Below are 27,309 nucleotides of genomic sequence, written 5' to 3'. Positions count from 1 at the left end.
ATATTAAGCGAGAGAAAGAGAATTAGGGAAAAAGAGAGATCGAGAAATAAAGAAGTAGAGAAAGAAAAAGGATGTAGTAGAGAGATAGATAGAAAGAGAAAGCAAGACAGAAAAGTAGAGTGAAAGAGAAGTAGAGAGAAGAGCGAGAAATAAAGAGAGAGTAAGAGAGAAATAGAGAAATAGAAAAGTAGAAAGAAAGAGACATAGAAAAGTAGAGAGAGTGAGAAAGAGAGAGTGAGAAATAGAGAAGTAGAGAGAGAGTGAAAAAGAGAGAGTGAGAAATAGAGAAGTAGAGAGAGTGAGAAATAGAGACGTAGAGAGAGAGTGAGAAAGAGAGTGAGAAATAGAGAAGTAGAGAGAGAGTGAGAAATAGAGACGTAGAGAGAGAGTGAAAAAGAGAGTGAGAAATATAGAAGTAGAGAGAGTGAGAAATAAAGAGAAATAGAGACGTAGAGAGAGAGAGTGAAAAAGAGAGTGAGAAATATAGAAGTAGAGAGAGTGAGAAATATAGAAGTAGAGAGAGAGAGTGAGAAATAGAGACGTAGAGAGAGAGTGAGAAATAGAGACGTAGAGAGAGAGTGAGAAAGAGTGAGAAATAGAGAAGTAGAGAGAGTGAGAAATAGAGACGTAGAAAAGAGTGAGAAAGAGAGAGTGAGAAATAGAGAAGTAGAGAGCAAAAGAGAGAGTGAGAAGTAGAGAGCAAAAGAGAGAGTGAGACAGAGAATTAGAGAGCAAACGAGAGAGTGAGAAGTAGAGAAGTAGAGAGCAAAAGAAAGAGTGAGAAATAGAGAAGTAGAGAGAGAGTGGGAAAGATAGAGTGAGAATTAGAGAAGTAGAGAGAGAGTGAGAAAGAGAGAGTGAGATAGAGAAGTAGAGAGAGAGTGAGAAATAGAGACGTAGAGAGAGTGAGAAAGAGAGTGAGATAGAGAAGTAGAGAGAGAGTGAGAAATAGAGTGAGAAATAGAGACGTAGAGAGAGAGTGAGAAAGAGAGTGAGAAATAGAGGAGTAGAGAGCAAAAGAGAGTGAGAAATAGAGAAGTAGAGAGCAAAAGAGAGAGTGAGAAGTAGACAAGTAGAGAGCAAAAGAAAGAGTGAGAAATATAGAAATAGAGAGAGAGTGGGAAAGAGAGTGAGAATTAGAGAAGTAGAGAGCGAAAGAGAGAGTGAGAAAGAGAGAGTGGTTGCTAAGCAGTTAATAGGTGGTTGCTAAACCCTGGCTGGGGTGCCGGGGTGTCCAAACTTTTGACTGATAGCTGCTCCATACAGCAGCTCCTCCATACACTCACAGTACTGGAGGAGCAGGGGAGAGAAGGGGTTCCGTGCGCAGAGCTGCTCGTGTGCGAGATGGAACTCTGGGCCCCCCATTCATTTCTATGGGAAAACTTCGTACGAAAATTGTACGAAAACCGTACGTCGTATCGCTTCGCAACCTGTGATTAATTTACAGATCTCGGTAAGATCTATAAGCTCGCCAAATTTGGTCTTCGTATCTCAAAAATTGTGGCGGTTACGGACGTTTAAAATTTCGCCCCATTCATTCCTATGGGGAAAAAATGCGTACGTTTACGAAGTTTTTACGAAAACCGTACGATAAATCGCTCCAAAAAGCACAAGCACGCTAAGTTGGCATAGGTCCTACGATCCGTGAAAGTTTCGTGATTCTACGTTGAAAGCTCTAGGAGGAGTAGCGTACAGAAAAAAAGGCGTAAGAATAATAATAATAACTAGAAAAGGTAAAGTTCGTGAACGAACTTTAAGTTGGCTTGGAAAAGAACGCTAATAACGTTAAAAATTTAAAATGGTTGCTAAACGCTAAATGCCAAAAACACGGAAATCTAAAAATGTTTGGTTAAACGTTGAAATCTAAAAATGTTTGGTTAAACGCTGAAAACTAAAAATGTTTGGTTAAACCCTGAAATCTAAAAACATTTGGATAAATGCTAAAATCTTGAAAGTGGTTGCTAGGCAGTTGCTAACGTCTTACAGGTGGTTACTAAGCTGTTGCTAAGCGGTTGCTAGTTATTTGCTAATGTATTACACATGGTTGCTAAGTGGTTGCAAGGCGGTTGCTAAACAGTTGCTTACGTTTTCCAGGTGGTGGCTAAAATGTAGCTAACTGGTTGCTAGGCAGTTGCTAAGTGGTTGCTAGGCAGTTGCTAACGTTTTCCAGGTGGTTGCTAAGTGGTTCCTAGGCAGTTGCTAATGTTTTCCAGGTGGTTGCTAGGTGGTTGCTAGGCAGTTGCTAACATATTCCAGGTGGTTGCTAGGCAGTTGCTAAGTGGTTGCTAGGCAGTTGCTAACGTTTTCCAAGTGGTTGCTAGGCAGTTGCTTAGTGGTTGCTAGGCAGTTGCTAACGTTTTCCAGGTGGTTGCTAAGTGGTTGCTAGGCAGTTGCTAACATATTCCAGGTGGTTGCTAGCCAGTTGCTAAGTGGTTGCTAGGCAGTTGCTAACGTTTTCCAGGTGGTTGCTAAATGGGTTGCTAGGCAGTTGCTAACGTATTCCAGGTGGTTGCTAGGCAGTTGCTAAGTGGTTGCTAGGCAGTTGCTAACGTTTTCCAGGTGGTTGCTAAGTGGTTGGTAGGCAGTTGCTAACGTTTTCCAGGTGGTTGCTAAGTGGTTGGTAGGCAGTTGCTAACGTTTTCCAGGTGGTTGCTAGGCAGTTGCTAAGTGGTTGCTAGGCAGTTGCTAACGTTTTCCAGGTGGTTGCTAAATGGGTTGCTAGGCAGTTGCTAACGTATTCCAGGTGGTTGCTAGGCAGTTGCTAAGTGGTTGCTAGGCAGTTGCTAACGTTTTCCAGGTGGTTGCTAAGTGGTTGGTAGGCAGTTGCTAACGTTTTCCAGGTGGTTGCTAAGTGGTTGGTAGGCAGTTGCTAACGTTTTCCAGGTGGTTGCTAGGCAGTTGCTAAGTGGTTGCTAGGCAGTTGCTAACGTTTTCCAAGTGGTTGCTAGGCAGTTGCTAAGTGGTTGCTAGGCAGTTGCTAACATTTTCCAGGTGGTTGCTAAGTGGTTGCTAGGTAGTTGCTAACATATTCCAGGTGGTTGCTAGGCAGCTGCTAAGTGGTTGCTAGGCAGTTGCTAACGTTTTCCAGGTGGTTGCTAAGTGGTTGCTAGGCAGTTGCTAACGTTTTCCAGGTGGTTGCTAGGCAGTTGCTAAGTGGTTGCTAGGCAGTTGCTAACGTTTTCCAAGTGGTTGCTAGGCAGTTGCTAAGTGGTTGCTAGGCAGTTGCTATCATTTCTAAAGTGGTTGCTAGGCAGTTGCTAACGTTTTCCCAATGGTTGTTAAGGTGTTGCTAAGTGGTTGCTAGGCAGTTGCTATCGTTTCTAAAGTGGTTGCTAAGTGGTTGCTAGGCAGTTGCTAACGTTTTCCCGGTGGTTGCTAAGTGGTTGCTAGGCAGTTGCTTTCATTTCTAAAGTGGTTGCTAAGCTGTTGCTAGGCAGTTTCTAACGTTTTCCTGGTGGTTGCTAAGGTGTTGCTAACTGGTTGCTAGGTGGTTGCTATCATTCCTAAAGTGGTTGCTAGGAAGTTGCTAATGTATTCCAGGTTGTTACTAAGTGGTTGCTAGGCAGTTGCTAACGTTTTCCAGGTGGTTGCTAAGGTGTTGCTAAGTGGTTGCTAGGCAGTTGCTAACATTTTCCAGGTGGTTGCTAAGGTGTTGCTAACTGGTTGCTAGGCAGTTGCTAACATATTCCAGATGGTTGCTGAGCGGTTGTGATCATTTCTAAAGTGGTTGCTAGGCAGTTGCTAATGTTTACCAGGTGGTTGCTAAGATGTTGATAACTGGTTGCTAGGTTGTTGCTATCATTTCTGAAATGGTTGAAGTAGAGAAAAAGAGAGAGTGTTAAATGTAGAAGTACAGAAAAAGGGAGAGCAAGAAATAAAGAAGTAGGGAGAAAATCGCGAGAAAAAGAGAAAGAACACGCGAGAATGTGAGAAAAAGAGTGAAAAGTTGAGAGAAATATTGAGCGAGAAAAAGAGAATTAGAGAAAAAGGGACATCGAGAAATAAAGAAGTAGAGAAAGAAAGAGGATGTAGTAGAGAGATAGATAGAAAGAGAAAGCAAGACATAGAAAAGTAGAGTGAAAGAGAAGTAGAGAGAAGAGCGAGAAATAAAGAAAGAGTAAGAGAGAATAGAGAAATAGAAAAGTAGCGAGAAAGAGAAATTGAGACGTAGAGAGAGAGTGAGAAAGAGAGAAAGAGTGAGAAATAGAGAAGTAGAGAGTAAAAGAGAGAGTGAGAAATAGAGACGTAGAGAGAGAGTGAGAAAGAGTGAGAAATTCAGAAGTAGAGTGAGAAAGAGTGTGAGAAATAGAGAAGTAGAGAGCAAAAGAGGGTGAGAAATAGAGAAGTAGAGAGCAAAAGAGAGTGAGAAATAGAGAAGTAGAGAGAGAGTGAGAAAGAGAGAAAGAGAGAGTGAGAAATAAAGAAATGTAAAGAGCAAAAGAGAGAGTGAGAAATAGAGAAATAGAGAGTGAGAAAGAGAGTGTGAGAAATAGAGACGTAGAGAGAGAGTGAGAAAGAAAGAGTGAGAAATAGAGAAGTAGAGAGCAAAAGAGAGTGAGAAATAGAGAAGTAGAGAGCAAAAGAGAGAGTGAGATATAGAGACGTAGAGAGAGAGTGAGAAAGAGAGTGAGAAATAGAGAAGTAGAGAGCAAAAGAGAGAGTGAGAAGTAGAGAGCAAAAGAGAGAGCGAGAAGTAGAGAGCAAAAGAGAGAGTGAGAAATAGAGAAGTAGAAAGCAAAAGAGAGTGAGAAATAGAGAAGTAGAGAGCAAAAGAGTGTGAGAAGTAGAGAGCAAAAGAGAGAGTGAGAAATAGAGAAGCAGAGAGCAAAAGAGAGTGAAAAGTAGAGAGAGTGAGAAAGAGAGAGTGAGAGAAGTAGAGAGAGAGTGAGAAAGAGAGAGTGAGAGAAGTAGAGAGAGAGTGAGAAAGAGAGAGTGGTTGCTAAACAGTTAATAGGTGGTTGCAAAGCGCTGGCTGAGGTGCCCGGGGTGTCCAAACTTTTGACTGATAGCTGCTCCATACAGCAGCTCCTCCATACACTCACAGTACTGGAGGAGCAGGGGAGAGAAGGGGTTCCGTGCGCAGAGCTGCTCGTCTGTGAGATGGAACTCTGGGCCCCCCATTCATTTCTATGGGAAAACTTCGTACGACAATTGTACGAAAACCGTACGTCGTATCGCTTCACAATCTTTTATTAATTTAAAGATCTTGATAAGATCTATTAGCTCGCCGAATTTGGTCTCCGTATCTCAAAAATTGTGACCGTCACGGACGTTCAAAATTCTCCCCCATTCATTCCTATGGGGAAAAAATGCGTACATTTACGAAGTTTTTACGAAAACCGTACGATAAATCGCTCCAAAAAGCACAAGCAACGTAATTCACTATAGGTCCTACGATCCGTGAAAGTTTCGTGATTCTACGATAAAAGCTCTAGGAGGAGTAGCGTACAGAAAAAAAGGCGTAAGAATAATAATAATAATAAGAAGAAAACGAAGAACAATAAGTTGGCTTTTCCAAAGCCAACTTAATAAGAAGAAAACGAAGAACAATAAGTTGGCTTTTCCAAAGCCAACTTAATAAGAAGAATAAGAAGAACAGTAAGTTGGCTTTGACAAGCCAACTTAATAAGATTACGAAGAACAATAAGTTGGCTTTTCCAAGCCAACTTAATAAGAAGATTACGAAGAACAATAAGTTGGCTTTTCCAAGCCAACTTAATAATAGTTAATAACGTGTTTCAACCCTGACCTCTAGAGGGCAGTGCTATACTGTGACTGATGCTTACAGTATCGCAATATATCTACAGCCTTGCTTAAAGTATCACAATATTTTTCATATATACGAAATCGTAACCACTGTATCGTTATGAGTATTCAGGGTTCCCGCGGGTGCTTAAAAAGTCTTAAAATGTCTTAAATAAAATCTGAATAATTAAGGCTTAAATTGTCTTAAATTTACTGTAAATTCTCTGTAGGTATCACATTTATTTTCAGATGGTGCATTTTAGGCCAGTAGGAAAGCGTATACTAATGTTAGCGGAGAGCTAGCTACTGTTACCGGGGAGAAAACTAAGGTTAGCGGAGAGCTAGCTAACATTAGTGGGGAGAGAGCTAACTTTAGCGGTGAGCTAGCTAACGTTAGCGGAAAGAGAGCTAAGGTTAGTGGAAAGCCAGCTATAATTAGTGGGGAGAGAGCTAACTTTAGCGGCAAGCTAGCTAATATTAGCGGCAAGCTAGCTAATATTAGCGGAGAGAAAGCTAAGGTTAGAGGAGAGCTAGCTAACATTAGTGGGGAGAGAGCTAACTGTAGCGGCGAGCTAGCTAACATTAGCGGAGAGAGAGCTAAGGTTAGGGGAGAGATAGCTAACATTAGTGGGAAGAGAGCTAACTTTAGCGGAAAGCTAGCTAACATTAGTAGGGAGAGAGAGCTAAGGTTAGCGGCGAGCTAGCTAACATTAGTAGGGAGAGAACTAAGGTTTGCGGGGAGCTAGCTAATATTAGCAGTGAGCTACCCAACGTTACTGGTGTGAAAACTAAGGTTAGCGAAGGGCTAGCTAACATTCGCAGAAAGCTAGCTAACATTAGCCGAGAGCTAGCTAAGGTTAGCAGAGAGCTAGCTAACATTAGAAGTGAGTTAGCTAGCCAACATGCTAACATATTAACTTCATTGGTGAGCTGGCTCATAGCTAGCTAACTGGAAGGTTAAAATAAGTCTTGACTAAGATTATTATAAATAACATAATTTTAGGCTGCATAATATTTTTAGCTTTAACTTCAAATACAATCAATTATTTTCTACCAAAGAAATTATGATTACATTTTTGTAGTCATAATTTAAATTATATTTTTGAGGTCTTAAAAAGGTGTTAAAAGGCATTAAATTTGACTTTTAAAATGGTACAAGAACCCTGGTATTGTATGGGCAAGTTCTAGGCAATATTCAGCCCTAGTAAAACAAATTGTCAGTCCAGTAGGAGAAGGATTTGAGGAGGACTCCAAGGCCTAACCTTCATCCATATCCCTGGAGAAACGGTTGAGGATGCGCCCCAGTGGAGTCGTGTCAAAGAAGCGCATCGGGCTGAGGAGGAGAGCCTTAAACAGCTTATCGTGCAGAGCCGAGGCCGCCCGCAGAGTACACTGCAACACACACACACACACAGATATACACACAACCATATTAATAATACATGCAACCACCATTCACAGCATAAACAATAACAAATGGGTCAATGATTCAAAGCTACATGAATAACCAGAACAAATCCATAATCCAAACAAACAGGTCAATGATACACAAAATAGCAAAAAGCACCCATAATAAATACATCACTGGAGGGAACAACCTTGGCACAGAGATATTACAGGAAGGGAATAGTGCCCAGGCTCAGAGTAAACAGGGAGGCCCAGCACAATCCCAGTACGCTAGCGGTTTACACAGCTATGTACACAATCTAATGCACATATATCACACGCAGAGCACGTATAAAAAGACGCTGTTGCTCACGGACGTGTCACGTTGTAGAAAAAAGTGCACGAGTGATCGTTTCAGAAATGTCAAACATCTCTAAATGTTCTCCATCGTAAGCTCTTATACAACACGCTACCACACCACTCACGCTGTAACCTGTACGCCTGGACAAGCTGAATAATCTTAGCACACAGGTTCATTTGAAAATTGCTAAAAACTTGAATTAATTTAGCTTAAAACTTGCTTTTTATACCAGTTGCAAATTAAAAGTTTATATTCAGGCAAATAAAATGTATTTGATTAGTCTAACTAAAACACTCACTTGAAATAGTCTAAGAAACGTAGATAGAACAGTTTTTGGTTTGTTTTATTACAGTTCAGAAAAATAAACACAAAATTAACATTAGGGAACACTAAATGAACTATAAATCAAATTTCAGCTACAATACAGAAAACGCTATAACGTGAACACATTCAGCACAAAGTTAGCAGCTTAGAAAAATGCTACGCAGTTAACCATTTTAAATAAATATATAAATCAGTTCCTCTGATTTTGCTATTTATAGGTATATGTTTGAGTAAAATGAACATTGTTGTTTTATTCTATAAACTACGTACAACATTTCTCCAAACAAAAATATTGTCATTTAGAGCATGTATTTGCAGACAATGAGAAATGGCTGAATTAGCAAAAAATGCTAAGCTTTCAGATCTCAAATAATGCAAAGAAAACAAGTTCATATATATAAAGTTTTCATAAAGAGTTCAGAAATCAATATTTGGTGGAATAACCCTGGTTTTTAATTACAGTTTTTATGCATCTTGGCATGTTCTCCTCCACCAGTCTTACACACTGCTTTTGGATAACTTTATGCCACTCCTGGTGCAAAAAATCAAGCAGTTCAGCTTGGTTTGAAGGCTTGTGATCATCCATCTTCCTCTTGATTGTTTTCCAGAGGTTTTAAATTTGGTAAAATGAAAGAAACTCTTTTTTTTAAATGGTCTCTTATTTTTTTCCAGAGCTGTATATAGTACCAAGTTTACTTCAGGTAGCCTGGAGGGAATGACTTCACACTGAGGGTGAGTATCAGTGACAGAGGGGACACACCCAATATGTTAACAGTTGGTGCCAACAGCCAAAAGAAAAGAAATTGGCCATGACAATTGGCTAAATTAAAAAATTCTAGCTGGATTCAACTCAAAGATCAAATTTTATTGTATAGATCGACCAAGAATCTTCACCAAACTCAAAGTAGTTGAGTAATGTTTATGAACATGTAACAGACTAACAAATTTGGAGTTTACAGTGCAGGAACATGGCAAAAAGCATCGTTTTGGAAATGTCAAGCACCTCTAAATCTTCTCCAGGGTAAGCACTTATATAACACGCCACCACGCTAAAAGCTTAACGACCCCAGCCCAAAAGAGCACGTTTCTGGAACGCGCAGCTGCACGGATGAGACACTTTTAGTCACAAGAGGACAGATTTGTTCCACTAAACCCCAAACTTCCTAATCTCACCTCTGGGTGCAGGAAAAAAGATTAGGCATCACTGAAAAATTAGCAAACACAAGTGGCACCGAGTTACAAAGGGACATAACCTCCTCATAACCCCCCTTAATGTGCCGTCAGACCTGTTTAACAGGGAAGAAGGTCGCAAAGGCCCACAGGGACACAACACACACACAAACCCTTTCCAGCTGAGAGCTGTGGCAGTGGACAGATAAATGGATTTAGCCTGCAGGCGATTTCAATTACAGAGCAAAAATCTAGCAGAGACACAATGGACGCAAGGAGAAAGCTAGCCAATTAGCAAAAGCAATGGCAGCGGACCAATAGTCCTGCAGTAAACTGCAGCAGGGAAACAGGGCCTGTGACTTCTGGGGACCAACTTCTTCAAATCAGGGCAATATGAACTTCAGTTTAGAGCTTTATTGACCCTGCCATGACATAGCTGAAGAGTCAATATTGTATCGGTGTCCCAGACTGCCATTTATTGGAAAACGGGATTAAATGTGACGCAACTCTGAACCTCTGATAGCAGCAGATCAACCTGGGATTTATAGGTAGACTGACATTCACACAGCATGGCAAACAGTGAGAAATGGAGGGCACAGAGCTGCAGAGTCAGGTCAGAAACACCTTATAATAATTGTCACACTGAAACTGAAATTTACTGTTATAAATCGAACACTGGAAATATCTTTGAATGTACTTAAAGCACAAAATATTGCCAACAGAATGAATGCTGTATGCTTATGTACACATTTACACCCTGCTTGCAACATTATGTAACAACTGAACCCTCAACTACTTTTTACACTACTGTACAATAAAATAATTTTGGCATGTCAGTCAGTGTACAGCTCTGGAAAAAAATTAAAAGACCACTTCATTTACTGACAACATTTCTCCCAAATTCCAAATAAAAATATTGGCATTTAGAGCATTTATTTGCAGAAAATGAGAAATGGTGAAAATAATAACAAAGACGCAGAGCTTTCAGACCTCAAATAATGCAAAGAAAACAAGTTCATATTCATAAAGTTTTAAGAGTTCAGAAATCAATATTTGTTTGAATAACCCAGGTTTTTAATCACAATTTTCATGCATCTTGGCATCATGTTCTCCTCCACCAGTCTTACACACTGCTTTTGGATAACTTTATGCCACTCCTGGTGCAAAAATTCAAGCAGTTCAGCTTGGTTTGATGGCTTGTGATCATCCATCTTCCTCAATTATATTCCAGCTGATGATTCTAACATAAAAGACAGCAGAGACCATCATGATATCATAATGTAAGATCAGTTGGTAGAGGCTATTGTGACATCAAAATGTGACATCAGCTAGCAGAGGCAACTGTGACACTTTATAACCTTATTCCACTCCTGGTGCAAAAAGTCAAGCAGTTCAGCTGGGTTTGATGGCTTGTGATCATCCATCTTCCTCTTGAATATATTCCAGAGGTTTTCAATTAGGTAAAATCAAAGAAAGTCATAATTTTTAAGTGGTTTCTTATTTGTTCAGAGCGGTAAACATGCACACGTATGTTTTCACAAATGTATTACATTTGATTATATTTTAATGTATGTTCTGTATATTTCTGACTAGTTTGAAGTCAGACTTCTCTCTAAATGTTGTCTATTCATGTTTGCTTTAACATGCTTTGATTTTAAGTTTGACTATAAGAAGTTAACATTTAAAGGTATTTGTTTACCTTATATACAGAACCTAGTGTTTATAATTTTAGTTTTACAAAAATAATGGTTGCTTAACTAACACAAACAGCTACTCATACTGTAAAATATTTTTTTTATATTTCTATGCATAAAAACAGGTTTTATAAAAATATTAGTAAATGATTCTCCAGTCTTTTTAAAACAAACAAAAATAGGCCAGTCCAGTTTTGTCAGGACACTACTGGCTGAATAGAATTGTCAAATGTTTTTTACAATATAAAATATGACAATGCTGGGAGAGAGTAATGGTGCAATAGCAATGCAAATACCACAGTAATGATGCTGAGTGAGGGATTCTAAATATTTTACATTTTGCCTTAGATTCATATGTCCTCTACTGCTTATGTGCTTCATCATTTTCATGTTATTTGGATAAAAGTATCCGCTACATACAATGTAATATAATCTAATGATTCAAAAACAAGGTGTCCTACATAACAGGTTTCTATTCAGTATGTTACATTATCGCCAACCAACAAGGAAATGTAATACAGAATATTTTTTTAAAAGTGGTGTTAATTGATACAAAATGTAATCAGATTAAAATGTGATTAATCGGATTTCACTCTTCCTGTTAGTAGTACATACTGCTGCACTCCAATTAAAATCTCCATTTTTGTCGATTTTTAGATTACTGCACGATTTCAACAAACCAACTGTAGCTTACAACGTTTCAAAATATCTTGATAAATGGTCCAATAAAAATGTTCCCAAATTACCTGAAACAAACTATTTTTACATTGACTTCCATTGAAAGTAAAAAAAAAAAAATCTTAAATCTCTCTACTATTAAGTTGCTGTTTTGGAGATACTCGTTTTTCATTGTATAGTAATGATATTTAAATGTACATAAATGAATCAATGATAGAGAGAAAGAAAGAGAGAGAAAAAGAAAGAATCACTTCTAAACCCAACAGCAGTGAAATTGTATTTATATCACTTAATAAAACTGCAGTACAGCACCAGGCGTGAGTTGCAGGAGAAAGTTGGGGCCAAAATAATCCTGCATTAGCATGTTAATGGTGACGGCACTTTTAAATACATTTACTACAATACTGCTATCCCCAAACTTTTGACAGGCAGCATATACACTGAGTATATTCTGTGAATTCATGCAGATAATGACAATAATGTTGAAAAAACGCTACCTTAACAAACACAACGCCTCTCACAGTCTTGAGGAAGAGCACGGCCCCCATGGAGATAGCATAGACCCTGGAGTAGTGCTGCAGGTGGGGGTTCAGTCTCATGCTGCTGCTCACCATGCTCTCATTCCCCTGCAACACCGTCACATTCTGAAAACACACACACACACCCTTACTAACAATAATCTCACATGCAGCATCCCAGTCAGCAGCTGCAGACAAATCCCAGCCTCAGCCATGTTTACAGAAGCAGTGTGTGTTTTTTTTTTTCCTGTCAGAAGCTGCTCCACTGCCAACATCTGTTGCTGTGATTTTCCCTCAGAGTAAATCATGTTCACTGTGGCACTTCTAATTAGCGCTGGGACTGATGTGCGCTTTGACTGAGCAGCAAAACACAGATGAAAGCGAGTGCTTTGTCTATTTAAAGAGGCACCGAAGAAACACTTCACCCCAAAAAAGTGCTAGCGCTGCTAATGACTGAGGGGGGACCAGTTACGCTGTCATAAATGACCTGAGACGCTTCCCTTCATTCTTATTCATGAACATTAGCTTCTGTGGGATGAACTGCTATTACTTCATGATGTCACTGTGCCCTCAACCAGCTTTCATTTCATTCTAATCAACATTAGCTTTCTGAGCTGAGGTTTAATTTCACATTGTCATGTCATAATAACCTCTACCAGCTTTCATTTTATGACTAGCTTCTGGAAGCCAAGTTTTTTTCATTTTTATGTTTTTTTTATATAACATTTATGTTATCATCAGCAGTTTTAGCTTTTCAGGACTGATTTTTTATACATTATGATGTAACACTGCCCCCTACCAGCTCTCTTATGTGCTGAGATCAACATTAACTTTTTGAACAAAGGTTTTATTTTATGTTGTTACATCATAAAAGCCTATACCATTATTATGACATTATTAGTAACATTCTTTTATCAAAGACAGCATTAGTTTTACAAACTAAACTGTTTGGATCAAATGTTCTGATGTTACAATATCCTCAAAAGCTAATGCTGATGATTCTAACATAAAAGACAGCAGAGACCACTATGATATCATAACGTGAGATCAGTTGGTAGAGGCTATTGTGACGTCAAAATGTGACATCAGCTAGCAGAGGCAACTGTGACATCATAATGTGAGATCAGCTTGCAAAGGGCACTGTGACCTCATAATGTGACATAAGCTGGTAGAGATTACTGGGGCATCATAATGTGACATCAGCTCGTAGAGGCCATTATGACATTAAAATGAGACTTTTCCTAGTAGAGGCCATTGTGACATCATTATAATGTGACATCAGTTGGTGAAGGCTATTGTGACTTCAGCTAGTAGAGGTGACTTTGACACCATAATGTGGCATAAGTTGGCAAAGGCAATTATGACATCATAATGTGACATCAGCTAGCAGAGGCAATTGTGATATCATAATGTAAGATCAATTTTTAAAGGTCACTGTGACATCACAGTGAGGCTATCACTAGTAGAGGCCATTGTGAGATCATTATAATGTGAGATCAGCTGGCAGAGGGCACTATGACCTCATACTGTGACATACGCTGGTAGAGATTACTGGGGCATCATAATGTGACATCAGCTCGTAGAGGCCATTATGACATCGAAATGTGACTTTTCCTAGTAGAGGCCATTGTGAGATCATTATAATGTGACCTCATAATGTGACATAAGCTGGTAGAGATTACTGGGGCATCATAATGTGACATCAGCTCGTAGAGGCCATTATGACATTAAAATGAGACTTTTCCTAGTAGAGGCCATTGTGACATCATTATAATGTGACATCAGCTGGTGGGGGCTATTGTGACTTCAGCTGGTAGAGGTGACGTTGACACCATAATGTGGTATAAGTTGGCAAAGGCAACTAGAAAAGGCAAAGTTCGTGAACGAACTTTAAGTTGGCTTGTCAAATAGTTACTAAGTTGTGTAGTGTGGTGTGGAGTGTGTGGGGTGTGGAGTGGGTTGTGGAGTGTGTTTGGTGTGGTGTGTTTGGAATGTGGGGTGGAGTGTGGTGTATGTGTGGTGGAGTGTGGGGTGAGTTGTGTGTATTAGGTGTGGAGTGTGTGTGTTGTGGAGTGTGTGTGGTGTGGGGTTTGTGTGGTGTGGAGTGTGTGTGGTGTGGGGTATGTGTGGTTTGAAGTGTGTGTGGTGTGGGGTATGTGTGGTTTGAAGTGTGTGTGTGTGGTGTGGGGTATGTGTGGTTTGAAGTGTGTGTGGTGTGGGGTTTGTGTGGTTTGAAGTGTGTGTGGTGTGGGGTGTGAAGTGTGTGTGGTATGTGTGGGGTGGAGTGTGTGTGGTGTGGGCTATGTGAGCTGTGGAGTGTGTGTGGTTTAAAGTGTGTGTGGTGTGGGGTCTGTGTGGTGTGGAGTGTGTGTGTGGTGTGGGTTATGTGTGGTTTGAAGCGTGTGTGGTGTGGGGTATGTGTGGTTTGAAGTGTGTGTGTGTGGTGTGGGGTATGTGTGGTTTGAAGTGTGTGTGTAGTTAGTGTGTGTGTGTGGTGTGGGGTGTGTGTGTGGTGTGGGTTATGTGTGGTTTGAAGCATGTGTGGTTTGAAGTGTGTGTGTGTGGTGTGGGGTATGTGTGGTTTGAAGTGTGTGTGTAGTTAGTGTGTGTGTGTGGTGTGGGGTGTGTGTGGTGTGGAGTGTGTGTGTGGTGTGGGTTATGTGTGGTTTGAAGCGTGTGTGGTGTGGGGTATGTGTGGTTTGAAGTGTGTGTGGTGTGGGGTATGTGTGGTTTGAAGTGTGTGTGGTGTGGGGTATGTGTGGTTTGAAGTGTGTGTGGTGTGGGGTTTGTGTGGTTTGAAGTGTGTGTGGTGTGGGGTTTGTGTGGTTTGAAGTGTGTGTGGTGTGGGGTTTGTGTGGTGTGGAGTGTGTGTGGTGTGGGGTATGTGTGGTTTGAAGTGTGTGTGGTGTGGGGTATGTGTGGTTTGAAGTGTGTGTGGTGTGGGGTTTGTGTGGTGTGGAGTGTGTGTGGTGTGGGGTATGTGTGGTTTGAAGTGTGTGTGGTGTGGGGTATGTGTGCTGTGGAGTGTGTGTGGTGTGGGGTGTGAAGTGTGTGTGGGGTGGAGTGTGTATGGTGTGGGGTATGTGAGCTGTGGAGTGTGTGCGTGGTATGGAGAGTGTGGGGTATGTGTGGTGTGGGGTGTGAAGTGTGTGTGGTATGTGTGGGGTGGAGTGTGTATGGTGTGGGGTATGTGAGCTGTGGAGTGTGTGTGTGGTATGGAGAGTGTGGGGTATGTGTGGTGTGGGGTGTGAAGTGTGTGGTATGTTTGGGGTGGAGTGTGTGTGGTGTGGGGTATGTGAGCTGTAGAGTGTGTGTGTGGTTTGAAGTGTGTGTGGTGTGGGGTATGTGTGGTTTGAAGTGTGTGTGGTGTGGGGTTTGTGTGGTGTGGAGTGTGTGTGGTGTGGGGTATGTGTGGTTTGAAGTGTGTGTGGTGTGGGGTATGTGTGCTGTGGAGTGTGTGTGGTGTGGGGTGTGAAGTGTGTGTGGGGTGGAGTGTGTATGGTGTGGGGTATGTGAGCTGTGGAGTGTGTGCGTGGTATGGAGAGTGTGGGGTATGTGTGGTGTGGGGTGTGAAGTGTGTGTGGTATGTGTGGGGTGGAGTGTGTATGGTGTGGGGTATGTGAGCTGTGGAGTGTGTGTGTGGTATGGAGAGTGTGGGGTATGTGTGGTGTGGGGTGTGAAGTGTGTGGTATGTTTGGGGTGGAGTGTGTGTGGTGTGGGGTATGTGAGCTGTAGAGTGTGTGTGTGGTATGGAGTGTGTGGGGTGTGGGGTATGTGTGGTGTGAAGTGTGTGTGGTGTGGGGTATGTGTGGTGTGGAGTGTGTGTTGTGTGAATTGTGTGTGGTATGTGTGGGGTGGAGTGTGTGTGGTGTGGGCTATGTGAGCTGTGGAGTGTGTGTGGTTTAAAGTGTGTGTGGTGTGGGGTTTGTGTGGTGTGGAGTGTATGTGGTGTGGGGTATGTGTGGTTTGAAGTGTTTGTGGTGTGGAGTGCGTGGGGTGTGGAGTGTGTGGGGTGTGTAGAGTGTGTGGTGTGGTGTTGGTTGTGTGTGGGGTGGGGTGTGGAGTGTGTTTGGGGTGGGATGTGGAGTATGTGGTGTGGGGTATGTGTGGTGTGGAGTGTGTGTAGTGTGGGCTGTGGACTGTGTGTGGTGTGGGGTGTGTGTGGTGTGTAGAGTGTGTGTGGTGTGGGCTGTGGAGTGGGGTATGAAGTGTGGAGTGTGTGGTGTGGAGTGTGTGTGATGTGGAGTGTGTGTGATGTGGATTGTGTGTGGTGTGGAGTGTATGTAGTGTGGGAAGTGGACTGTGTGTTGTGTGGGGTGTGTAGAGTGTGTGGTGTGTGTGTGTGGGGTTTGGTGTGTGTGGTGTGGGGTGTGGGGTATGTGTGGTGTGGGGTATGTGTGGTGTGGAGTGTGTGGTATGTGGAGTTTGTGTGGTGTGTGTGTAGTGTGGTATTGGTTCTGGTGTGGGTTGTGTTCAGCAATATCTTCTCCATACAGATACAGTACTGAGGAGCAGGGCAGAGAGGGGGGCCGTGCGCAGGATCGGCTGGTGTGTGTGAGATGGCCAACATTCCGCCCATTCATTCCTATGGGGAAAGTTCGTACGATAATTTTACGAAAACCGTAAATCGTATCGGTGAGATCAGCATATCGTCTGAAACGTCTCTGCAAGTTCTGTATGTCTTGTGAATTTCGTGGTTCTAGCTTGAAAATTGTGACTTTTAGAGCAGTTTGAAAAAAGTGTGAATGGAAGTCTATGGGGAAAAAAGTGACTTTGACGGAACCGTGCTAGAACCCTGGTTCTCCGATCGCTTAGAAAAGCACAAGCACACTCCACGGCTATGGGTTCTACCATCCTGTGAAGTTTGGTGGTTCTAGCTCGAAAACTGTAGGAGGAGTAGCGTTGAGAAATTTTAGCGTAGAATAATAATAATAACTAGAAAAGGTAAAGTTCGTGAACGAACTTTAAGTTGGCTTGGAAAAGAACGCTAATAACGTTAAAAAGTTAAAATGGTTGCTAAGCTTTTTCTGTCTGAAGAGTGTGAAGAGTCATTGACATGCTGTTAACTTTTGGCTAAACGCTAAATGCTAAAAACGCTGAAATCTAAAAACATTTGGTTAAACGCTGAAATCTAAAAACATTTGGTTAAACGCTGAAATCTAAAAACGTTTGATTAAACGCTGAAATCTAAAAACATTTGGTTAAACGCTGAAATCTAAAAACGTTTGGTTAAACGCTGAAATCTAAAAACATTTGGTTAAACGCTGAAATCTAAAAACGTTTGATTAAACGCTGAAATCTAAAAACGTTTGATTAAACGCTGAAATCTAAAAACGTTTGGTTAAACGCTGAAATCTAAAAACGTTTGGTTAAACGCTGAAATCTAAAAACGCTTGTTTAAATGCTGAAATCGTAAAACTTTTGGTTAAACTTTTGATTGCTAATGTGTTGCTAGGCAGTTGCTATCATTTCTGAAAAGGTTGCTAAGCTGTTGCTAGGCAGTTGCTAATGTTTTCCAGGTGGTTGCTAAGCTATTGCTAACTGGTTGCTAGGCAATTGCTAACATATACCAGGTAGTTGCTAAGGTGTTGCTAGGTGGTTGCTAGGGTGTTGCTAGGTTGTTGCTAAGGTGTTGCTATGGTATCTGGGGTGGTTGCTAAGATGTTGCTACGTGGTTGCTATGGTATCCGGGGTGGTTGCTAAGGTGTCGCTAGGTGGTTGCTAGGGTGTTGCTAGGTGGTTGCTAAGGTGTTGCTATGGTATCTGGGGTGGTTGCTAAGGTGTTTCTAAGTGGTTGCTAGGTGGTTGCTAAGGTGTTGCTATGGTATCCGGGGTGGTTGCTAAGATGTTGCTAGGTGGTTGCTAAGGTGTTTCTATGGTATCTGGGGTGGTTGCTAAGATGTTGCTAGGTGGTTGCTAAGGTGTTTCTATGGTATCTGGGGTGGTTGCTAAGGTGTTTCTAGGTGGTTGCTAGGTGGTTGCTAAGGTGTTGCTATGGTATCTGGGGTGGTTGCTAAGACGTTGCTAGGTGGTTGCTAAGGTGTTGCTATGGTATCTGGGGTGGTTGCTAAGGTGTTTCTAGGTGGTTGGTAGGTGGTTGCTAAGGTGTTGCTATGGTATCTGGGGTGGTTGCTAAGGTGTTGCTAGGTGGTTGCTAGGTGGTTGCTAAGTGGTTGCTAGGTGGTTGCTAAGGTATTGCTAGGTGGTTGCTAAGGTGTTGCTATGGTATCTGGGGTGGTTGCTAAGGTGTTGCTAGGTGGTTGCTAGGCAGTTGCTATCATTTCTAAAGTGGTTGCTAAGTGGTTGCTAGGCTGTTGCTATCATTTCTAAAGTGGTTGCTAGGCAGTTGCTATCGTTTCTAAGGTGGTTGCTAAGTGGTTGCTAACGTTTTCCTAGTGGTTGTTAAGGTGTTGCTAAGTGGTTGCTAGGCAGTTGCTAACGTTTTCCAGGTGGTTGCTAAGTGGTTGGTAGGCAGTTGCTAACGTATTCCAGGTGGTTGCTAGGCAGTTGCTAAGTGGTTGCTAGGCAGTTGCTAACGTTTTCCAGGTGGTTGCTAAGTGGTTGGTAGGCAGTTGCTAACGTTTTCCAGGTGGTTGCTAAGTGGTTGCTAGGCAGTTGCTAACGTTTTCCAGGTGGTTGCTAGGCAGTTGCTAAGTGGTTGCTAGGCAGTTGCTAACATTTTCCAAGTGGTTGCTAGGCAGTTGCTAAGTGGTTGCTAGGCAGTTGCTAACATTTTCCAGGTGGTTGCTAAGTGGTTGCTAGGTAGTTGCTAACATATTCCAGGTGGTTGCTAGGCAGCTGCTAAGTGGTTGCTAGGCAGTTGCTAACGTTTTCCAGGTGGTTGCTAAGTGGTTGCTAGGCAGTTGCTAACGTTTTCCAGGTGGTTGCTAGGCAGTTGCTAAGTGGTTGCTAGGTAGTTGCTAACGTTTTCCAAGTGGTTGCTAGGCAGTTGCTAAGTGGTTGCTAGGCAGTTGCTAACGTTTTCCAGGTGGTTGCTAAGTGGTTGCTAGGCAGTTGCTAACGTTTTCCAGGTGGTTGCTAGGCAGTTGCTAAGTTGTTGCTAGGCAGTTGCTAACGTTTTCCAGGTGGTTGCTAAGTGGTTGCTAGGCAGTTGCTAACGTATTCCAGGTGGTTGCTAGGCAGTTGCTAAGTGGTTGCTAGGCAGTTGCTAATGTTTTCCAGGTGGTTGCTCAGTGGTTGCTAGGCAGTTGCTAACGTTTTCCAGGTGGTTGCTAAGTGGTTGCTAGGCAGTTGCTAACGTATTCCAGGTGGTTGCTAGGCAGTTGCTAAGTGGTTGCTAGGCAGTTGCTAACGTTTTCCAAGTGGTTGCTAGGCAGTTGCTAAGTGGTTGCTAGGCAGTTGCTAACGTTTTCCAGGTGGTTGCTAAGTGGTTGCTAGGCAGTTGCTAACGTTTTCCAGGTGGTTGCTAGGCAGTTGCTAAGTGGTTGCTAGGCAGTTGCTAACGTTTTCCAAGTGGTTGCTAGGCAGTTGCTAAGTGGTTGCTAGGCAGTTGCTAATGTTTTCCAGGTGGTTGCTAAGTGGTTGCTAGGCAGTTGCTAACGTTTTCCAGGTGGTTGCTAGGCAGTTGCTAAGTGGTTGCTAGGCAGTTGCTAACGTTTTCCAAGTGGTTGCTAGGCAGTTGCTAAGTGGTTGCTAGGCAGTTGCTAACGTTTTCCAGGTGGTTGCTAAGTGGTTGCTAGGCAGTTGCTAACGTTTTCCTAGTGGTTGTTAAGGTGTTGCTGAGTGGTTGCTAGGCAGTTGCTATCATTTCTAAAGTGGTTGCTAAGTGGTTGCTAGGCATTTGCTAACGTTTTCCAGGTGGTTGCTAAGTGGTTGCTAACTGGTTGTTAGGCAGTTGCTATCATTTCTAAAGTGGTTGCTAAGTGGTTGCTAGGCAGTTGCTAACGTTTTCCTAGTGGTTGCTAAGTGGTTGCTAACTGGTTGCTAGGCAGTTGCTAACGTTTTCCAGGTGGTTGCTAAGGTGTTGCTAAGTCGTTGCTAGGCAGTTGCTAACGTTTTCCAGGTGGTTGCTAAGGTGGTTGCTAAGCAGTTATTAGGTGGTTGCTAAGCCCTGGCTGGGGTGCCGGGATGTCCAAACTTTTGACTGATAGCTGCTCCATACAGCAGCTCCTCCATACACTCACAGTACTGGAGGAGCAGGGGAGAGAAGGGGTTCCGTGCGCAGAGCTGCTCGTGTGTGAGTTAGAACTCTGGGCCCCCCATTCATTTCTATGGGAAAACTTCGTACGACATTTGTACGAAAACCGTACGACGTATCGTCAAAACGTTAAAATTTTCGGAAAGAACACGATAAGTTCTATAGACCGTCCGATTTTTGTCTTTGTATGTCAAAAATTGTTACCTACACAGTCGTTCAAAGTTGTCCCCCATTCATTTCCTATGGGAAAAAAAAGCGTACGTTTACGAAGTTTTTACGAAAACCGTACGATGTATCGCTTAAAAAAGCACAAGCAACCTATTCGGGTATAGGTCCTACGATACTGCAAAATTTCGTGGTTCTACGTTAAAAGCCCTAGGAGGAGATAGTGATTAAATTTTGCGAATAGAATAATAATAATAAGAATAAGATTACGAAGAACAGTAAGTTGGCTTTTCCAAGCCAACTTAATAATAATAATAAGAAGAATAAGAAGAACAGTAAGTTGGCTTTGACAAGCCAACTTAATTATGACATCATAATGTGACATCAGCTAGCAGAGGCAATTGTGATATCATAATGTAAGATCAATTTGTAAAGGGCACTGTGACATCACAGGTAGGCTATCACTAGTAGAGGCCATTGTGAGATCAGGATAATGTGACATCAGCTGGTGGAGACTATTGTCACATCAGCTGGTAGTGGCTATTGTGACATCATACTGTGCCAACAGCTGGTAGAGGCCATTGTTACATCAGCTTGAATAGGCTATTTTAACATCATAATGTAAAAAAATGCAATCCGCAAAAGCTAAATATGTCTCTTTTTTAAATTATGATGTCACCTTGTCCAGCGTCTTTTAATTTTTTTTTTTTACCAACATTAGCTTCTGAAGACTGAGGTGTTTTTTCCATTAAGATGTCATGATGGCCTACTACATACCAACATATATTTTATTTATCATCAGCATAAGCTTTTATTATTATCAGCATAGACTATGTTTTACATAATGATGTCATATTTGCTTCATTTAGCTTTTTTATTATTATTAACCTTCTGTTATTTTTATCTGCATAAGCTTTAGTGGAAGCAGACATTTTTTAAATTACGATTCCACGAAGGCCTCTAGCAGCTTGTGTTTTATCACCGTCAGCATTAGCGTTTGTGGGGATGTTTTACATTACGATGCCACAGCGGTCTCTACCAGCTTTCGTTTTATTGTTGTCAGCATTAACTTTTGTGAGCTGAAGTATTCTTTTACGGCTCTCCAGACGGAGACAGTTTACTCACTCACCCCGCTGCCCTGCTTGATCCAGTGGCTGAGCCACCAGTTACTGAAGGCTATGCTGCCTGTGGTGAGGAGGAAGAGCAGGATGTTGACGGTGAAGGCCAGTGGCCCTCCTGCAGCCTTGATGTAAGCGGCGTAGACGGCCCAGGCCACCGCCCCGGACCCCTTCTCTTCAGCCTGCATGAGCTGGGCTGCGAGATGCACATCAAAAGACCCCAGAGAGAGAAACAAGAACAGAGAGGAGATGTGTGACTCATTTTCTGGTGAAAAGTCAGCTAAGCACTGTTCATTATTCTCAGATTACACCGCTCTCACCTCCTCTCTCGCTGCCCACAGGCTGCCTGCCTGCTGCACTGACGACACCAACACACGGCCCAGAGTGCTCATCCTCTCCTCCTTGTCGCTTTCTCAAGTTCTTTCTCACCAGATTCTGAGAGAGAGAGAGAGAGAGATGCCAGAGAAAATGAGCTGAAAGAGCAAAGTTCTACACAGGGCTGAACTTTTAAACATACAGACAGAACAATGGTCACCTCAGCAAACTACCGAGCAACCTCACATCCACTTTTTCAAAATCTCCAGCTACTCAATGTGTATCAAATTAACCAATTAACCATATTTAAAATATTTCAATTTATCGGCTTTTCTCTTTTACCAGTAACCTTCTTCCTGATGTTATGAAAATAATTTTCAATACAACTTTCATTTGTACAAGTTCATCACTACTCCACAAGATCCTCCTATTAACCTCCGCGCTGCATATTTTTTTTAGAACATCAGTTAAACAGTTTACACTTTCTTACAGAGAGCTTTAAATATGGAGCCTCCTACCAACTCATTTACAAATTTGCACTATAGCATCATTAGTTTAAAAAACAGCTTGAAACATATCTACTCTCACTGTAACCAATCCAAATACTAAATATGTATTTGTGTATATTCTTGTGATTATGTATACTGAGTAACTACATATCATTATTATTATTATTTTTTTCCTTTTCTTGGTATTTTATTCTCTGTGTTTCTCATATAATTTCCTTGGAAGAAAAAGTACTTTGTACAAGGCCCTTTTTTTTAGGCTTTTTTAACTTTCCCTGCACATGTGTTTTTGTTTGTTTGTTCGTTTGTTTACTTCATTTGTTTACTCTTAAGCTTCTTTGGACTAAAGTGTTAATTAGATTTCATTACTAACCCTGGTCACAAAATACTCTATCAGTCTGTTTATTTAGCATTTTACCTTTTTTAGATTAAAGTATCTTTACATTATGATGTTAAAATTGTCTATACCAGCTCTTTTTTAATATCAGTACTGTATTTTACGTACTGTAAGGTGCACTATTATGAAAGCACATTTTAAGCGACAATAGTTGTTCATCTACACCGAGTTCTATCCTGAAAAATACGGTATCTTTTTTAAAATCATCAGCAGCATAAGCTTTTATATATTTAAAGCTTTATCATTTTAGCATATTATCATTTTACAATATGATGCCATCCTGGTCTTTCTCAGCTTGAGCATTGTTGTCACCATTAGCTTTTGTAGATTTTACAATGGCCTCTATCAGCTTGCATTTTATCAGCAGCAGCAGCAGCAGCAGCAGCAGCAGAAGTTGCTTTTGTGGGTTTACGTCTGTGCCAGCTTGTCTTTTTTCCTCATCAACATTAGCTTTTGTGGCCTGAAGTGTTTTTTTCCATTATGTCAAATTAATCTCTACTATTTTTATTTTTTTTTTAACATCAGTAGCATTTGCTTTTGTGGTCTGAAGTGTTATTACATTTTGATGTTACAGTGATATCTACCAGCTTCAGCAGCAGCATTAGCATCTGTTGGACTGAGATGTTGTTTTTCATCATAATGCCAAACTGATATTTACCATTTTTTTGTGTTTTATTATTATCAACATTAACATTTATAGACTGGAGTGTTTTTTTTTACACTATGATGTCATAGTGGCTTCTAGTAGCTTGTATTCTGTTGTTTTGTACATTATGTTTCATCACAGTCGCTCATACCATGCATGTATTTATCTCTATTTAAAAAAAAACATATATTTGTTTATATACTGTATATCAGAGAAAATAGAAAATAAATATTATAATCATAATCATTATGTAAAAATATCTGTTCAGTAAAATCTATGATGAATTGATATTTGGATTTCAGACCCAGAATTGTGTCCAGGACTCCAGTCGGATTTATTCTTGCATTATATTTCTTTACAAAAATGAAATTAATAAATTAATGCAAATGTGAGACAGAGACAAATACAGGGAGACAGCAAGAAAGACAGGCACAGGGATGAGCCACAAATCACTGCATCTGGGACTTTGAACATTAAGTACAGACATGACAAGGTCTCATAGCTGCTACTCCCATAGATCAATGCGCTCATAAATTACAGACGCGTGGAATGAATTAACATTTGGAAAGCAGGTGGTTTGCAGGCTGCGGCTCATGAATTTTGCAGAAGGCAATGCGAAGTGCTTTGTGAGTTAGTGACCCCTGTGTTTTCCCCAACGTCGGGCTGTGGGTGGTTCGCCGTACCTCCTGCTGGACGCTGGTAAAGAGTGTGGCGTAGTCTCGGCCTTTACTCATCAGATGGGCGTGGGTGCCATGCTCTGCAATCTGTCCATCCTTCATCAACACCACCTTATCACACTCCGACAGGTACTGCAGGAGAAACACGAGGGGAGGAGTTAGAGCAAAGGAGAGGGAGCGGGTGAGTAAACAGAAGAAAGTGTGTGAGGATGGACTGATGTATGGACTGGTGGATAGGCAGGCAGATGGAAAGGTAGGCAGTCTAATGTGAAGTATATGGGTTGATGGATGGATAGACTGATAGATATGCAAATGGATGGATGGATGGATGGATGGACATACAGGCAGAAGTGTGTGTGGACAGATGAATGGATAGGCGGGTTGGTTTACCGGTTTATGTTGAAATGGTTGGTAGGGTAGGTGTTCTTGTTTATAAGTGGATGGTGTATGGCAAAATGGTTGGAAGGGGTGGTAGTCTTGTGTATGAGTGGATGAATGGATGGATGAGTAGGCGGTTTGGTGTAAGAGTGTATGGGGGAATGGTTGGAAGTGGAGATGGTCTTGTGTATAAGTGGATGGATGGATGGATGAATAGGTGGTTTGGTGTAATCATGTATGGTGGATTGGTTGGAAGGGGTTCTTGTGTATGAGTGGATGGATGGATGGATGGATAGTTGGATGGATGAATAGGTAGTGTATGGAAAAAAGTGTATGGAAAAATGGTTGGAAGGGCAGGTGGTCTTGCATATGGATGGATGGATGGATGAATGGTTTGGTGTAAGTGTATGGGGGGGTGGTAGGAATGGGAGGTGTTCTTGTGTATGAGCGGATGGATGAGTAGGTGGTTTGGTTTACTTGTGTATGTGAAAGTGAAAGTGGAGGTGGTCTTCTGTATGAGTGGATGGATGGATGAGTCGTTGGTTTGGTGTAGAAATGCAAGGGGACACTTTTGTAAGGGGAGGTGGTCTTGTGTATGTGTGGATGGATGGATGGATGGATGGATGAGCAGGTGTTTTGGTGTAAGAGTGTATGGGGAAAGTTTTGGAAGGGCAGGTGGTCTTGTGTATGAGTGGATGGATGAGTAGGCAGTTTGGTGTACTGGTGCATTGTGGAATGGTTGAAGGGCAGGTGGTCTTGTGTATGAGTGGATGGATGAGTAGGCAGCTTGGTGTACTGGTGCATTGTGGAATGGTTGAAGGGCAGGTGGTCTTGTGTATGAGTGGATGGATGGATGGATGGATGGATGGACAATAAAACAGACACTTACAGAGCCACTTACAGCAAATGTTTGTTTAGATTCAGTAGTAATTAAAGTGTAGAATATCAGCCCAACATAAGACGCAATCCCATTTCCACAACTTCATCGCACAATATTCCATTTCCTTCCCTCCCCACCTTCCTACACTTAAGATTCTACTCACATCTCAGCATATCTGGCTGACATTTCATCATGAATGGCAGCCAACCACCTGAAGCTGAACCCCAGCAAGACCCAGCTGCTGCACATCCTTGGATCTACAGACCCTCATCATGATCTTGTCAGCTCCTTCATAGACTCTCTACACATTCTGTCCACAGTAACACAAAGTCATGGTGTAGTTGTGGATGGCTAGTTATCTAGCTCATGTCGGCCTGCAGGATTCTCCTCTACAACATCTGGAGAGTTCGACCCTTTCTCTCTGGGGAGCCAGTGCAGGTGCTTGTACAGTCTCTTGTCATCTCGAGGCTTGACTACAGCAAGGGTCTCCTGGATGGCCTTTTATGCATGCCATCAGGCTCCTGACACTCATACAGTCTGTAGCACCACAAACCCAAGCTCAGCCTGAGGGATGCCAACAAAACCAGCTGTCACAATGATCTGAAGAGCGCTGGTTTAAATCCCGGATCATGCTGCTTCGCCATCAGCAGCTGGAGTCTGAGATTGAGTCAACTGACCTTGCTCTCTCAGGGTCAGTAGCTAGTGCTCCCTTTCCACATCCCTTCTTATGTGATATTGATCAGCAAAGGTCTCAAGTACGGCTGGACTTGACCCAACATTCACTAAGATGATGGAGAAAAACCCATTTTGCACTACACACTATGCTTTGAGGTATATCCTTTAATGCAGGTTTGGTTACAAGTGCAGGTTTGTTGCCATGAGAACGTTGACCAGTGTTCAACCTCAATCACAGGATAACACCTCACAACTTATACAGGTGTACCAATTTAATAATATCGTACAAGGTCAAGTGAAATTTGACAAATTGAAACAAGTTACAAAACAACCAGAAACTTTCAATTTTAACACCTTGTACTACTTTCAAGCATACAATTAAACAGATAATAGCAGACTGTTGCTCTTGCTAATAATCATGGACCAACTTAGTGCATACTCACACACCCTTTAACACATTCACAATTTTTAAATTTATTTTCTATTTTTGAAAGTTTGTTTTTATGTTAATATGTAATTGTTATTACATCCTTGGTTTGTTTATATGTTTTTATGTGTCTGTTTTATGTGCCATGGACCTTTTTCTGTTGGGGCCTTTCAGCCAGGTCATGTCTGTAAAACATTTCGCCTGGTAAAATAAAAGAAAAGGATTTAGATACTGCTATCCCATGACTTTTGGCACAGTTGTGAACTATTACATCAAAGGGTGTTTTTATACTGACATACTGTACATACATTGTCAGTTTTGATTCAATTTAAACAAACCCTGGTGAAATTGTGCTGTTAATGTTCCCAAGCCAACACTTCATGATAACTCTACATACTGCTATCCCATGACTTTTGGCACAGTAGTAAACTATTACATCAAAGGGTGTTTTTATACTGACATATACATACTGTACATATATGGTCAGTTTTGATTATATTTATACGAACCCTGGTGAAATTGTGCTGTTGGTGTTCCCAAGCCAACACTTCATCATAACTGTACATACTGCTATCCCATGACTTTCGGCACAGTAATAAACTATTACATCAATGTTGTTTTTATAGTTACATATACATACAAACATATATAGTCTTTACAAACATATACAGTTTTGATTCAATTAAAACTGACCCTGGTAAAATTGGGCTGTTAATGCTGTTAGTGTTCCCAAGCCAACACTTCATGATAACTCTACATACTGCTTTCTCATGACTTTTGGCACAGTAGTAAATGATTACATCAAGGGGTGTTTTTATACTTACATATACATATAAACATATATAGTCAGTTTTGATTCAATTAAAACGGACCCTGATGCAATTGTGTTAGTGTTCCCAAGCCAACACTTCATGATAACTCTACATACTGCTGTCCCATGACTTTTGGCATATAGTGTATGCTCTTAGTTGAAAAAAAGACGCTATTGTAATTTGAGCTGGATCAGTTTGTAGATAAGGAGGTTTACTTTAGATCATGACTGGTTTCATTCATTCTACAGTTTCCTCATTCCCTCAGTCTGGTTCAGGTTA

General features: G+C 41.5%; 1 protein-coding gene and 1 long non-coding RNA gene across 3 annotated transcripts in view; one reads left to right on the top strand and one right to left on the bottom strand.

Moving 5' to 3' along the window:
- wu:fb13g09 (ATP-binding cassette sub-family C member 5) overlaps window positions 1-27,309 on the bottom strand; it is a 97,555-nt gene that overhangs the window by 33,794 nt on the left and 36,452 nt on the right. For both annotated transcript variants that reach the window (XM_022672040.2, XM_049474862.1), the window contains exons 15-19: window positions 23,865-23,990; window positions 21,638-21,752; window positions 21,329-21,513; window positions 11,856-12,002; window positions 7,008-7,137 (exon numbers count right to left, since the gene is read on the bottom strand). In XM_022672040.2, coding sequence (XP_022527761.2) covers window positions 7,008-7,137; window positions 11,856-12,002; window positions 21,329-21,513; window positions 21,638-21,752; window positions 23,865-23,990 — 703 coding nt within the window. The remainder of the gene's footprint in view (window positions 1-7,007; window positions 7,138-11,855; window positions 12,003-21,328; window positions 21,514-21,637; window positions 21,753-23,864; window positions 23,991-27,309) is intronic.
- Window positions 2,333-4,460, top strand: LOC125799066 (uncharacterized). Its single transcript, XR_007437888.1, has 2 exons — window positions 2,333-2,407; window positions 3,692-4,460. It is a non-coding gene; the product is annotated as an uncharacterized LOC125799066 (long non-coding RNA).

This window comes from Astyanax mexicanus, chromosome 2 (genome assembly GCF_023375975.1).
Source record: "Astyanax mexicanus isolate ESR-SI-001 chromosome 2, AstMex3_surface, whole genome shotgun sequence".
Lineage (NCBI taxonomy): Eukaryota > Metazoa > Chordata > Actinopteri > Characiformes > Acestrorhamphidae > Astyanax > Astyanax mexicanus.
Note: the sequence above shows the minus strand (reverse complement) of the source record. Positions and strands in the feature narration are given on the sequence as shown.